We start from the raw sequence: 14,645 nt of genomic DNA on the forward strand, positions 1-14,645 counted from the left end.
TGCTCCTTACATCAATCCTGCATCACCCTCGTATCCAGCTACAGCCACATTAGCAAAATGAAAGGGCAAAAGATGGAAGGTGAAAAAAGAAGCAATAAAAGAGAAGAGGAAGGAAAGAAGAAGGAAGAGAACCAGTTAGGATTAGGGATGGATTAGGCAAGAGACTCACCTTCCACCCCGGCTGCCATCATAAACATCTTATATGTGGTGTGCAAAAGCTGCCGACCCTTCAGGATATCTAAAAATACCAAAAAAAAAAAAGCAGGTTAGCCACAAGAATGAGAGAGAAAATAACAGGGGGAGAGTTATGAAGATCCCATACCCAGGGAAAGATCTGCCTGCACTACAGGAGTCACCATCAGCTTCAGGAATACGCCCAGCACATTCTCACATGGGTACACACACACAAAGAGATACAGACAGTAGAGTCATAACCATAGAGGTACAGACACCCACAGTAGTACAGTTAGCAGTGTCACATAGCCACAGAGAGTGGAGACACCTTGTGATCCAAACAACAAAGTCACAGCCACACAGGCACTGACACCCACCATAATACAAATGGCCAAATTAAAGCATAGGCAAACCAGGCACAAGCCTAAAGTCCAAATACCCAGCATCACATCACAGCCTCTCTCCCAACTTTAAATTAGCAATAAAAGACACTGCAAGAAAAAGTCCAGGGGTCTTCTATGCACAAATAAACCCTCAGCCAGTATCACCTACTTCATTAAGCTATCATAATTATTTGTTTATTTTAAAAATGTATATTCTGCACTATCTCTAAGCAGATCACAACATCACATATGTAATCAAGACATATAAAACAAACAAAATGAACTCCAATCAGCTAAAAAAAAACAGTGATAAAAGAGCTCACATCAGCATCTCATTAGTCATATCTCTAAGGGGTTCTTTTACTAAGGTGCACTAACAGATTTAGCGTGTGCCATAGGAGCCAGCTTTTCAAAATGATTGGGGGTGCTGAAAATTTTTTTTTTTTACAGGTGGTGCATTCCCCCCTCCTCCTCCCCCTCTCTCCCTCCTCCTCTCCCCCCCCCTTCATTCATATCCAGCAATTCTCGTCTCTCCCCTACCCTCTCCTCCATTCATATCCAGCAATTCTCCTCTCTCCCCTGCCCTCTCCTCCATTAATATCCAGCAATTCTCCTCTCTCCCCTACCCTCCCCTCTCATCCATATCCAGTGAATTCTCCTCTCTCCCCTGCCCTCCCCTCCCTCCCTCCTTCCCTCCATCCATGTCCAACAAGTCTCATCTCTCCCCTGCCCTCTCTTCCATGTCCAGTGATTTCTCCTCTCTCCCCTCCCCTCCATGTCTAGTAACTCGCCCCAAACACCACCTGCCCCTTTTCAGCCCCCCTTCTCCTCCGAGTTCCAGGCACTCCCTCCTCCAAGTTCCAGGCCCCCCCTCTCCTCCGAGTTCCAGGCCCCCCTCTCCTCCGAGTGTCAGTCCCAACCCCAGCCAGACCTCTTCTCCCACAACAGGCCTCCGTCCTCGCATTCTTGCCGCCCAGAATTTAAAACTCATCTTACCTTGCTCGGTCCCGGCAGCAGTGAAAGGCGAGCAGGCTTGGCTTCAGCCTTCTGTTCTCTCTCAGCTCTGGTCCTGCCCTCGTGGAAACAGGAAATGAGGACGGGACCAGAGCTGAGAGAGAACAGAAGGCTGAAACCGAGCCTGCTCACCTTTCACTGCTGCCAGGACCAAGGTAAGATGAGTTTTAAATTCTGGGCGGCAGGAAGGCGAGGACGGAGGACTGTTGAGGGAGAAGGGGGTGGGTGGGTTAAAATATTGGGGGTGCTCGAGCACCCAAGGCGTCGGCACCTATGGCGTGCGCTAACAATTAGCACATGCTAAATGATAAGATGTCCATAGGAATATAAAGAGAGTCTTATCAATAGCAGCAAAAGCTTGTGTAAAAAGATAAGCTTTTAAATGTTTATGAAATTGAAGAAGCAAAGTGATACTACATAGACTAAAAAGTAAAGAATTCCATTTTGTTTGTTTTGCTCCCTCAATATAAAATATAGAAGAGCGATATTCTGTTAGTCTAATATGATGAAAATAAGGAACATCAAGCAGTAATTTATCAACAGAACCCAAGATTGTGAGTTAAAGTTCATCTCTATAACTTATATTATCTCTAAATCTCTGATATCTTGCTGAAGCTTCCTCGGCTTTAAAACTTCCAAATAATTTCACAGGAGTGAAATACAGCTATCTGATGCATGACTCTAATGAACAGAAGTGCCTGTTAAATATTAGATACTGGACTTTAAAAACCAAATTACCTTGCTTCAAGTTTTAAAAGTACAAAATATAGGTAGAATTAGCTAACTGACTTCATTTCTCCTTCCAAGAAAGAATCTTTATTGTAACAACAACAGAGTTCAGCTTCCTAGGAAGCTGAAACTTCAAAGGGTCTCAGACCCTCAGCAAGCACTGTCTACCTAATTAACACTCCATTGTTAACTGCTCCGAAAGACAATGATACAAGTCTACATGCAGTGAATTCCTAACCAATAAAAACAATATTTCTGACTTAAATGAGACTGTTTAAGTGAATTTAGAAAAAGAGTTAAACAGTAAATTGACTCAACATTTTGTGCTGAATAAAAATAAGACCCAAGTTTTGTGGAGAATTAAAAACAGTACTGTATTAGCATTTCCCCTGGCTACATTCAAAGATGTGCTTAAGGTCAATGACGCCCTTTTGTCTTACAAATACCTGAACTGCTCAGATCACCACCTCCCTCCCCCCCCCCCCCCCCATTGCCTGTATTAATTCCAATCCTGCAATTTGAATGAAAATTATCTGGTTTTGTAACCATGAGAGCTACATGGTAGCCTGCCATCTACCCTAAACTCTACCTTCAAAGCTGCACGACTGACCATGGAATAATGGCAGCCTGATAGAGAAACCCAAGGAGTGCATATGGTCAATTCTCTCCATTGTCTTACAAATACCTATCCTGCTTAGCTCATACCTCAAACAGCAAATAATGGAAATTAACAGCTCTATAACATGAGAGCTACACTGTGGCCTCTCGCCTGATCTAAACTCCCCCTACTGCTGCACAACAAACTATGGAATAATGGAAGGTTAAATGAGAAACCCTACTTAATTATGCCACATCAGCACATCCACACCTCCCCACCTTATGAGTACATTAGGCACCATGACCTCTCCTCATCATCGGTGGCATCTACCTTCAAGGAGGTCTCCGTTCTGGAGTCTTTAACAGTGCACATTTAGGACTGATAAAGAGCAGCAAACCCGATTGACTTAAACGAGTTCCAAAATCTATCATCATGAAGTGGCTCACATGGATTTGCTTAGCCCTTTTGAGCAAGTTGGACAGCAACCTACCAGATAACTTAGTGCCTAATCCTATCCCCATAATCTATAACCTGTCTAGAAAACCCTGTACTAAGAGACACCCTAATTGTAATGTCAGATATCTCTAGACAATGCCAATATATACCATCAGAACACTTCTATGGTTACAGACCAGAACCAAATGGCTTTCAACGGCCTAAAAGACCTCACTACCTTTTGCAATTATCCAAACAATTCTCCCCTTTGGAACAACTCACTCCTGTCTCCGCCATTTATATCAATGCCAGATCTGTGGGAAACAAGGCTCTCTTACTCAGGGATCTTCTAGAATTTTCAGATCTGGGCTTTCTGTTTATCTCAGAAACATGGCTCACAGAAGTTGATAGTCCAACATTGCCCCACATCTATCCACCCGGTTATGGTATTTTTCATTCTCCAAGGCAGGATAAAGAAGGAAGCGGACTTGCTCTTAAGAATGTTTTTCCACATGTCTTTAGTTAGTTCTGGTGTTTTCCCTGAACTGGAATACATGCTGTGAAAATTCAGTGATGATTCAAAAGAGGCAAATCAAATCGCCCTACTCCTCATTTACCGTCCTCTGGGAGCTTGGTCCAAGGCAGAACCTCTACTTGAAGAGATTACATCCTCTGCCATGTACAATTTTCAAGGATTACTTTCCTGGGAGACTTAAACCTACACTTGGAAAATGATGCAGACACCGATGTCTACAACTTCAAATCATTCCTGAAGGACTGCGAACTAACTTCATTCTCAGAGGGTGCAACTCATGAAAAAGGCCATATGTTAGACTTCATGACTTCCTATCCTAATGGCTTGATCAGTTCAGTCAAATGGAAGCCAGTACCCTGGTCCAACCACTTCCAACTGTCTAGCCCAGATCAGTAGTGGAGTGAGAACAATTCTGCCCATATCAGGAGGAAGAGAGCCAGTTTTTAACAGCTCATTGAGATTATCGAGTAACCAGTTTACTGCTTCCATAGGGATGCATTTGAATAGGGTTTTTGGGCATTGATCCAGGGAGCCGTTGGCTTGGGAGCATTTCAGCAGCATTGATCTTACATCCTCAACTGTTAGTGGTTGAAAAGATTCCCAGTTTTGGTCAGTTTTGAGTCCTTGGATTGTAGGATCTCCGTCGATTAAGGCTGAGCTACGGGTTGTACTGTTTTCCTCTGTTGATGTAGCTTTAGATAGTTTGGACCTAATTTGCAGGAACTTGTTGGCGAAATGATCAGCTAGGTCTTGAGTGGTGGGACATGTTTTCTGTGAATGTTCATTCTAAGTGGAAGCTAGTGTTTTCACTAAGAAGAAAAGTTTTTTGTTGTCAAGATCATCAGCGTCGGAAGGCTGACTTCCATTTGGATTTATCAGTAGTATCTTTGTTCTTTCTCCATTGCTTTTCAAGTTGTCGACATCCCTTTTTTAGGATGGATAGTTCCTCTGTAAACCATGGCGAATTTCTGGATATCTTGACCTTTTTAGTGGTAAATGAAGCAATTTTGTCTAGTATGGCTTTCACATACTGTTGTAGAATATGGCCCTCTACACCTAAATCTAACTGCCGGTATTTACACCACGTTTCCCTTGGTGTAAATGGATGCGTGTAGTTCTAGGCGCTGGGATATCAGCTAAGCATATTCTATATACCGTGCCTAAATCTAGGCACTGGTTATAGAGTATGCTTAGGTGGAAATTTATTCTTCGCAGAGTTTTCAGGCATCATATATAGAATCTAGCTTCAAATATGGAAAAGTGAATGCTTTATCCTACCATAAATCTTATATTCTATCCTGTTCAATTGCATATAGATTTTTATTTTTATATGGAGGAAAAAGGCCTCAGCAGTCAAAGGTTTTCAGCTGTAGCAATCGCTTGCTGCTCATTTTAACGACCTAGATTGTGAATCAATTTGAACATGGAAATAACTCATGCTCCTGAATATGTAACACACCTTTAGCCTGAATTTGGAAAAGACAAGTGAGAAAACTAAATCTAAAGACCCAATATTCATCAGTACTTATCCAAGTAGGAGCTACTCACCAAGACCAAACCTCGATTTTCAGCGGCATGATCCAGATGCTGCTGCTGAAAATCTTCTCTGACCACCCTGGCACTATCTGGGTAATTCTAGGGTAGGCCAGAGATGGAGTCCAGGAAGAGCCAGAATTTATCCAGGTACCACTGATATGTAGCACTGGTACAGGTGTAACTATCTGGATAAGTTAGGATAGTAAACAAATTGTCTTAACTTAGCCAATTAGCACTGAATATCAGCAGTACCTGGAAGACACCGGACAGTCGGTCTATATCCAGATATTCAGCACAGATATCTGGGCATAGGCCGGAGCTGAATAGAGGTATAGATTTAAACACCACAGCCAGTGCATAAATCTGATGCTGACTGCAGTGTTTACATTTCAGGGGTAAATCTAAGTGTTATAGTCAGCAGTGCACACAAATAAATGTTTAAAAACACAGCCAATAGCACCATTGTGCACAGTAGCACTGTATGAAGTGTTGTGCGAGTGGCACAACCACACAGGGCACAAATATGGAGGGCGTAAAACTGCTTTCAGCCCATATCTCCTCTCATTGGTGGTGGCAAAGTGGGGCAGGGTGGACACCAGTGGTCAAGTCACTCAGGGCACAACTGTATCTCAGTACAATCCTGGGGCACAGTTAAGCCATTTATCTCAGCACGCATGTCAAATTTCTTTATATTTGTTTGATACTCACAACCAAAGTAACAGGAGAGAATGAGGATGAAAATAAAGATGAGCATAAATGTTATGTCTGTCTCCAGGATTCCTGAAGGAGAAACAAACATGAATTAGCTTTCCTTGCAAATCTGATTCTGTCCTCCCATTCAGCAGCTCCTTGAGGGAGGTACAGTGTAAGGAGAAAGAGGACAGCAAGGGAAAAGACAGAAAGAAAGTAGAAAGTGAAGACAACAAAAAGAGAGATTAAGAGAGTGCATGTGATGTGGCAAACAGAAGAATGCTGGTAGAAGACCTTGTCAAAAGGAAGATGGAGTTTGCTGGTCATTACTCATTACCAAAGAGGCTTGAAAAACACCATGGGTGCAAGAAGAACAAAGGGCTGGGCAGATCACCTGCACTACAACAATACCAGACTTTACTGATGTTCATAAAACGCACATAAAATCCAATGTGGCATGTACATTTGGGTGAATTTCATTCACTAAAACAGTTATGAATGTTGGTTTGGAAAAGTGTTGTACCTTGGGCACATGTTTTTGAGGACAGGTTTCAAACACCTCTGATGCAGGCAGTTGTCGAAATGTGGCTATGTTGGGTTTCATGTGTCTTTTATAACACTGTAGTAACCAAGAAGATAGTGTCATGCCCCAGACTCCATATCCTAGTGTAGAGAGTCTTCCCTGGAAGGAAACTAGTTCCCTTGACAAAGCTGGAACCCAAGGAAGGAAAGAAATCCCAGGCTGGGCTAGAACTGGAAGGGGAAGGAGTCATAAACTATCTAAGGGCCACCCCAATTTAAGTTAACTATGGAAATAGGAGACCCGAGAACCAAACTAAAGGAACGGAGTATGAGATTGTGAATATGGATTATACAAACATGAAATCAGAGACTTCAAGGTATGTCGATATAAAGAAAAGAACTATAGGACAGATTAAAATAAACTCTCTGTTAATTCCACTAGTACTTTGACAGTTGTGGTGGGTGGATTATAATACAGGAAGAGGAGTAGATTTTGAGGACTTTATAAAAGGAACTGACATCAATATTATTCCTTTAAAGAAGGACCTAGTGAGTGGTTATGGTCAAGCACTGTTCAGAATAACTGTGGACTGTGCAGAGAACTGAAAAGCATAGATCTGTTACCTCGTACCTCATTTGCATAATCATGAAGGATGTCATGAGCTATATGTTAGGACCACTCTCTGGGGAAACAGGGAGCTTGGGGAGAGTAAAACCCTTTTGGGATTAACACTGTGATTATTTATTGATTGGTGACTTTGCTGCTGCAAGGTTTTGAACTCTATTTATTAGTTCACTCTGAGGGACAATGCAGGAGGACATCAGGACCTCTGCAAGCTGTCACGCCTCTGTCCGAAAAGTGAGCCCTTGGGCCAAACAACGTCTGGCAGCCAGACAGTTCTGATCTTACCTGGAGAGTCAGGACAGAGGTCTCCAAAGAAGAGCAGGCTAGGCAGCCAGAGGACCAAAGACAAGGTCCAGACCCGGACGGTGGTTCAAGACAGGTGGCAGGGTACAGCAAAGTCCAGGTTCAATCAGAGGTTCAAAGGCAGGCGGCAGGCAAAAGCAAAGTCCAGGTTCAATCAGAGGTTCAAAGGCAGGCTGCAGGCAAAAGCAAAGTCCAGGTTCAATCAGAGGTTCAAAGGCAGGCTGCAGGCAAAAGCAAAGTCCAGGTTCAATCAGAGGTTCAAAGGCAGGCTGCAGGCAAAAGCAAAGTCCTGGTTCAATCAGAGGTTCAAAGGCAGGCGGCAGGCAAAAGCAAAGTCCAGGTTCAATCAGAGGTTCAAAGGCAGGCGGCAGGCAAAAGCAAAGTCCAGGTTCAATCAGAGGTTCAAAGGTAGGCGGCAGGCAAAAGCAAAGTCCAGGTTCAATCAGAGGTTCAAAGGCAGGCTGCAGGCAAAAGCAAAGTCCAGGTTCAATCAGAGGTTCAAAGGCAGGCGGCAGGCAAAAGCAAAGTCCAGGTTCAATCAGAGGTTCAAAGGCAGGCTGCAGGCAAAAGCAAAGTCCAGGTTCAATCAGAGGTTCAAAGGCAGGCTGCAGGCAAAAGCAAAGTCCAGGTTCAATCAGAGGTTCAAAGGCAGGCGGCAGGCAAAAGCAAAGTCCAGGTTCAAAGAGTAGTTCAAAGGCAAACGGAAGGCAATCCAAAACACAGAACTCAGGGATCCGCAAGCAGAAGCCGAAGCAAAGAACTCTGCCAGCGTCTGCCCTTAAATAACCCCCTCCATCTGGAGAACCCTCATCAGCTGTTCGAAAGGAGGAGCCCACACCCAGCCCCGGGGCTCTGGATAGGCTGATCCTAGAGAGGAGGCGGAGTCCAACCGCGACCAGCCAATCCGGGCCCCGAAGGGGCGTTCCCTCTGCTCCCAGGTCCCGCACCCGGAAGAGACTGTCTAGTGAGAGCGCCGGCCATCTTGGCAGCGGCGACGATCGCCGGCCGCTATTGCGCTGAAGCGGCGAACCGGCATAGCCCAGGAGGCTGGCACAACTCCCCGCCCACGCCGCCCACAGCCAGCGATACCCCGCTCTCCCCTGCTCGCGGAGCGAGGCATCCCAGCGGGCATGGCGGCGCAGGTACGGGGCGCGACAGTACCCCCCCCCGTAAGCCCCCCCTCTCCGTCTAGGTCCAGGTTTAGTAGGGTAACGAGAGTGGAACTCGTGCAACAAATCAGGAGCAAGGATATTAGCAACTGGCTCCTAGGAGTTATCCTCAGGACCAAAGTTCTTCCATGAGATCAAGTAAAACAATCGACCCCGCTGGAATTTAGAGTCAAGAATCTCTTTCACCTCGAACTCTGGATCAGGATCAGAATCTGGAACCAGAATCTTCTTCGGAGCAGGATGCCAGTGAGAAGTCCTAAAAGGTTTAAGCAGAGACACATGAAAAGCATTGTGAATGCGCAGATTACCAGGTAAGTGAAGGCGATAGACCACTGTCCCCACTCTAGATGTCACAGAAAATGGCCCGATGAAGCGAGGAGCAAACTTAAGGGAGGGCAGACGAAGCTTGAGGTACTTGGTGCTGAGCCACACTCTTTGTCCCGGCTGGAATACGGGAGCGGCACAGCGACGCCGATCAGCACCTTGCTTGTACCGGGCAGCCGCCCTTCCCAACTGCTGACGGACTGCCCTCCAAGTTGCATGAATGGTGGAGAGAGTAGACTGGATCAGTGGAGGAGCTGTAGTCAAAGGAATTGGAGGCGGAAGACGTGGATGGCGTCCAAAAACAGTGAAGAAGGGTGACGTCCGGGAAGCAGAGTGGAAACTATTGTTGTATGCAAATTCAGCCCAGGCCAGGAGATCAGTCCAATCATCTTGACGAGCATTAGTGAAGGCCCGAAGAAAAGCTTTAAGGGTCTGGTTAGTACGTTCAGCCATGCCGTTGGTCTGAGGATGGTAAGCTGAAGAGAAATGCGTGGTAACCCCAAAGGCGGAGCATAACGATCTCCAAAATTTAGAGGTGAATTGCGACCCTCTATCACTGATGATACGATGCGGCAGTCCATGTAGCCGAAAAATGTGCTGGATAAATTGTGACGCCAGAGCCTTCGCGGATGGCAGGGACCGCATGGGGACGAAGTGAGCCATGCGAGAAAAACGATCCACCACCACCCAGATGATCGTGTTGCCCTTGGAACAGGGGAGATCAGTTATAAAATCCATCGAGACCTCCTGCCACGGTAGATGGGGTACCGGTAATGGTTGAAGAAGCCCCCACGGCTTCCCTGGCAAGGACTTGGTACGGGCACAGGTAGGACAGGTAGAGACAAACTGCCGAATCTCCTGGGCCATGTGGGGCCACCAAAAATAACGAGAAATAAGATGATAGGTCTTACGGAACCCAAAATGTCCCGAAAATGCAGCAGAATGACCCCACTGAAGGACCTTGCGACGAGATCGAGCAGGAACAGGAGTCTTGAGACAGGCGGGTGCCCCCACCATAGGGGAAAGGCACGCAGGATTGAGCATAGGATAGGGCTCCTCAGGCTCCTCAGGTACATCAAAAGCGCGGGAGAGGGCGTCGGCCTGTATATTTTTTTCAGCGGGACGAAACACCAAATGAAAGGAAAAACGAGCAAAAAATAGTGACCAACGGGCCTGCCGGGGATTCAAGCGTTTGGCATCTTGTAAATAAAGCAAATTTTTGTGATCAGTAATGACTGTTATGGGATGAGCAGCACCCTCCAGTAGGTAGCGCCATTCCTGAAAGGCGAGCTTCAGAGCTAGCAGCTCTCTGTCCCCGATGGTATAATTACGTTCAGCTGGCGAAAACTTCCTAGAAAAAAAAAAAAACAAGGATGTTTCTTACCAGAAGAAGTTGTCTGGGATAGCACTGCCCCCACCCCCAAGGCAGAGGCATCGACCTCCACGATGAAAGGCTTCCTGACATCGGGACTACGGAGCACAGATGCAGACAAGAAAGCCGTCTTCAAGGCAGAAAAAGCCTCCAGGGCAGCAGGAGACCAATGCCGAACATCTGCCCCCTTCCGAGTAAGGCCTGTCAACGGAGCTGTGAGGAGCGAATAATGGGGAATGAATTGTCTGTAGTAATTAGCAAAGCCCAGAAAACGCTGTAAGGCTCGGAGACTCTGGGGGAGAGGCCAGTCCCGGATAGCCTGCAGTTTAGCAGGATCCATTTGTAATCCAACGGCAGAGATAATATGTCCCAAAAAAGGAATAGTGGCTTGATGAAATGCACACTTCTCCAACTTGGCAAACAGTCGATGATCCCGGAGTCGTTGAAGCACAGTGCAGACATGCCCGGGATGGTCCAGGGGCGAAGCAGAGAAGATCAAAATATCGTCCAAGTAAACAATGACTGAAGAATACAGAAGGTCCCGGAAAATGAAGTTGATGAAATCCTGAAATACAGCCGGAGCATTACAAAGTCCAAAAGGCATGACCCGATACTCAAAATGACCGTCGTGAGTGTTAAACGCAGTTTTCCACTCGTCCCCCTGACGGATACGAATTAAGTTGTAGGCCCCTCGCAGATCCAGCTTAGTAAAAATAACAGCCCCCTGGAGTCGATCAAAAAGCTCCGGGATAAGCGGCAGGGGGTACCGGTTCTTGACTGTGATGTTGTTAAGCCCTCGATAGTCAATGCAGGGCCGCAAGGACCCATCCTTTTTAGAGACAAAAAAGAACCCCGCCCCGGCAGGAGAAGAAGATGGCCGGATGAATCCTTTACGAAGATTATCCTGAATGTAGTCCCGCATGGCGGCAGATTCATCCCGGGATAAAGCATATAATCGCCCTCGAGGAGGCATGGTGCCGGGCAACAAATCAATGGGACAATCGAACGGGCGATGGGGTGGGAGGGAATCCGCCTCCCGGACATCAAAAACATCAGCAAAGTCCTCGTACTCCTTCGGAAGATGAGCATCACAGGGGTGGAGGGTTCCAGGTAGCGCTGGCACATTAATGGGAAGAGGGTGCACTGGTGTAAGACAAGTTTCAAAACAATGACCACTCCATTGGCTGATCTCTCCCGAAGGCCAGTCTATGTAAGGCGCGTGCAGCCGCAGCCAGGGCATACCTAGAATTACCGGATGGATGGCCTGAGGTAAAATAAGAAATTGTATCTCCTCATGATGAAGAAGGCCCACTTGCATCCGAAGCGGAAGAGTGAGATGAGTGATAGGCTGTGGTAGTGTAGAGCCATGAATGGACGTGACTTGAAGAGCTGGTTTACAGGAAATAACTGGCCTCCCTAGGCCCTGAAGTAGCCTAGCATCAATAAAGTTGCCTCCTGCTCCTGAATCCAGCAAGGCGAGGGTATTTATCCTGTATTCTTGCCAACGTAAGATAATAGGTACAGTCATTAAGTTATCCGGAAGGGTTCCTGAACGACCCAAAACCACCCCCTTCACAAGGCTAGGGTCTAAGCATTTCCCGGTTTGTTGGGACACCTTTTCACAAAATGGCCAGGTTTCCCGCAGTACATACATAGTTTATTCTCCCTCCGGTGGGTCCGTTCCACAGCTGTCAGTCGGTGCCTGCCAATCACCATGGGTACCTCTGATCCCTCCCCAGTCGGAACCGCAGCCTCCTGGGGAGAGACCGTTCGTGGTCTTTGAGGGGAAAACCTGCGCGATGGACGTGAGGCAACTTGTTCTCGTGCTCGTTCCTGGAAGCGGACATCAATCCGAGTACTTAGGGAGATTAGAGCGTCCAAAGTACTAGGGATTTCACGGCCGGCTAACTCGTCCTTAATGCGCCCACTCAAGCCTTGCCAGAAAATGGCCGTAAGAGCCTCTTGATTCCATTTGAGTTCTGCCGCCAGCGTACGGAATCGGATAGCATAGGCTGCAACCGTACTGCTTCCTTGCTGGATCCGTAGTAGTTCTCCTGCAGCAGAGGAGGGACGTCCTGGAACATCGAAGACCATGCGGAACCGACGCAGGAATTCTCCCAGTTCCGAAAGGAGAGGATCCTGTTGCTCCCAGAGAGGTGAAGCCCATGCCAGAGCTGAACTGGAGAGTAATGAAATAATGTAGGTAATCTTCTGTTTGTCCGTAGGAAAAGAAGCAGGTTGCATGTCAAAGAGCATCTGACATTGGTTCAAGAATCCGCGGCATGCGGAGGGTGTGCCGTCGAACCGGGGAGGTTCCGGCAAACGAAAGGCAGGCTGAGGTGGGGATGTCCTACTTGCCCCAGGAGCTGGTGCTCGCTGCGCTGACATCTGGGAACACACATCCTGCAGTACTCCAGACAATCTGTTGAGCTGGGCCTGTTGCTGTTGGAGAGCTTGGGCCAAGTCAGTTAGATCAGGCTTATCTGGCGAGCTCATGGCTTCGGCTTTCTGTCACGCCTCTGTCACGAAAAGTGAGCCCTTGGGCCAAACAACGTCTGGCAGCCAGACAGTTCTGATCTTACCTGGAGAGTCAGGACAGAGGTCTCCAAAGAAGAGCAGGCTAGGCAGCCAGAGGACCAAAGACAAGGTCCAGACCCGGACGGTGGTTCAAGACAGGTGGCAGGGTACAGCAAAGTCCAGGTTCAATCAGAGGTTCAAAGGCAGGCGGCAGGCAAAAGCAAAGTCCAGGTTCAATCAGAGGTTCAAAGGCAGGCTGCAGGCAAAAGCAAAGTCCAGGTTCAATCAGAGGTTCAAAGGCAGGCTGCAGGCAAAAGCAAAGTCCAGGTTCAATCAGAGGTTCAAAGGCAGGCTGCAGGCAAAAGCAAAGTCCAGGTTCAATCAGAGGTTCAAAGGCAGGCTGCAGGCAAAAGCAAAGTCCAGGTTCAATCAGAGGTTCAAAGGCAGGCGGCAGGCAAAAGCAAAGTCCAGGTTCAATCAGAGGTTCAAAGGCAGGCGGCAGGCAAAAGCAAAGTCCAGGTTCAATCAGAGGTTCAAAGGCAGGCGGCAGGCAAAAGCAAAGTCCAGGTTCAATCAGAGGTTCAAAGGCAGGCTGCAGGCAAAAGCAAAGTCCAGGTTCAATCAGAGGTTCAAAGGCAGGCGGCAGGCAAAAAGCAAAGCCCAGGTCCAATCAGAGGTTCAAAGGCAGGCGGCAGGCAAAAGCAAAGTCCAGGTTCAATCAGAGGTTCAAAGGCAGGCTGCAGGCAAAAGCAAAGTCCAGGTTCAATCAGAGGTTCAAAGGCAGGCGGCAGGCAAAAGCAAAGTCCAGGTTCAAAGAGTAGTTCAAAGGCAAACGGAAGGCAATCCAAAACACAGAACTCAGGGATCCGCAAGCAGAAGCCGAAGCAAAGAACTCTGCCAGCGTCTGCCCTTAAATAACCCCCTCCATCTGGAGAACCCTCATCAGCTGTTCGAAAGGAGGAGCCCACACCCAGCCCCGGGGCTCTGGATAGGCTGATCCTAGAGAGGAGGCGGAGTCCAACCGCGACCAGCCAATCTGGGCCCCGAAGGGGCGTTCCCTCTGCTCCCAGGTCCCGCACCCGGAAGAGACTGTCTAGTGAGAGCGCCGGCCATCTTGGCAGCGGCGACGATCGCCGGCCGCTATTGCGCTGAAGCGGCGAACCGGCATAGCCCAGGAGGCTGGCACAACTCCCCGCCCACGCCGCCCACAGCCAGCGATACCCCGCTCTCCCCTGCTCGCGGAGCGAGGCATCCCAGCGGGCATGGCGGCGCAGGTACGGGGCGCGACAAAGCTGAGCGCAGCCATTCTGCGGATTACACTCTCTTCATGATGAGTTGAGTCATTTTCATGGAGTTCATTACACCATAGCTTGTTACAACATCAGACTTTGGTATTGCTAGATCTACCCATCCCTTTGTTTTCCTTGCACTCAGAGACTGGTAACAAATTAATTAATCTAGTACTGGAAGGCATGAGTAAGGGCAAAAGAGAAGAAAGCAGAGAGTAACCTTGAATGATGATATTAAAAAATGGTCAAGAACTGGAAACATGGGAGAAGACAAAAAGTAAAGCTGAGCTTAGACAGAACTGATGCACTAGAAGTATTTAGCTTTGGACAGAAGATAGCATCTGATAATGATAATAAAGAGAGAGAGACAGAGAGAGAGAGAAAGGGAGGGAGGCCGAATGATACAGAGGACAAAGATATCCTACCTGTA

The 14,645-nt window shown here is 47.5% G+C and overlaps 1 protein-coding gene across 1 annotated transcript in view; it reads right to left on the reverse strand.

Annotated features, from left to right (window-relative positions):
* TMEM145 (transmembrane protein 145) overlaps positions 1-14,645 on the reverse strand; it is a 103,211-nt gene that overhangs the window by 24,971 nt on the left and 63,595 nt on the right. Inside the window, 2 exon segments of the mRNA XM_030212389.1 lie at positions 170-238; positions 6,113-6,184. Of these exon segments, the coding sequence (XP_030068249.1) occupies positions 170-238; positions 6,113-6,184 (141 nt within the window).

This window comes from Microcaecilia unicolor, chromosome 8 (assembly GCF_901765095.1).
Source record: "Microcaecilia unicolor chromosome 8, aMicUni1.1, whole genome shotgun sequence".
In the NCBI taxonomy this organism is placed as follows: domain Eukaryota; kingdom Metazoa; phylum Chordata; class Amphibia; order Gymnophiona; family Siphonopidae; genus Microcaecilia; species Microcaecilia unicolor.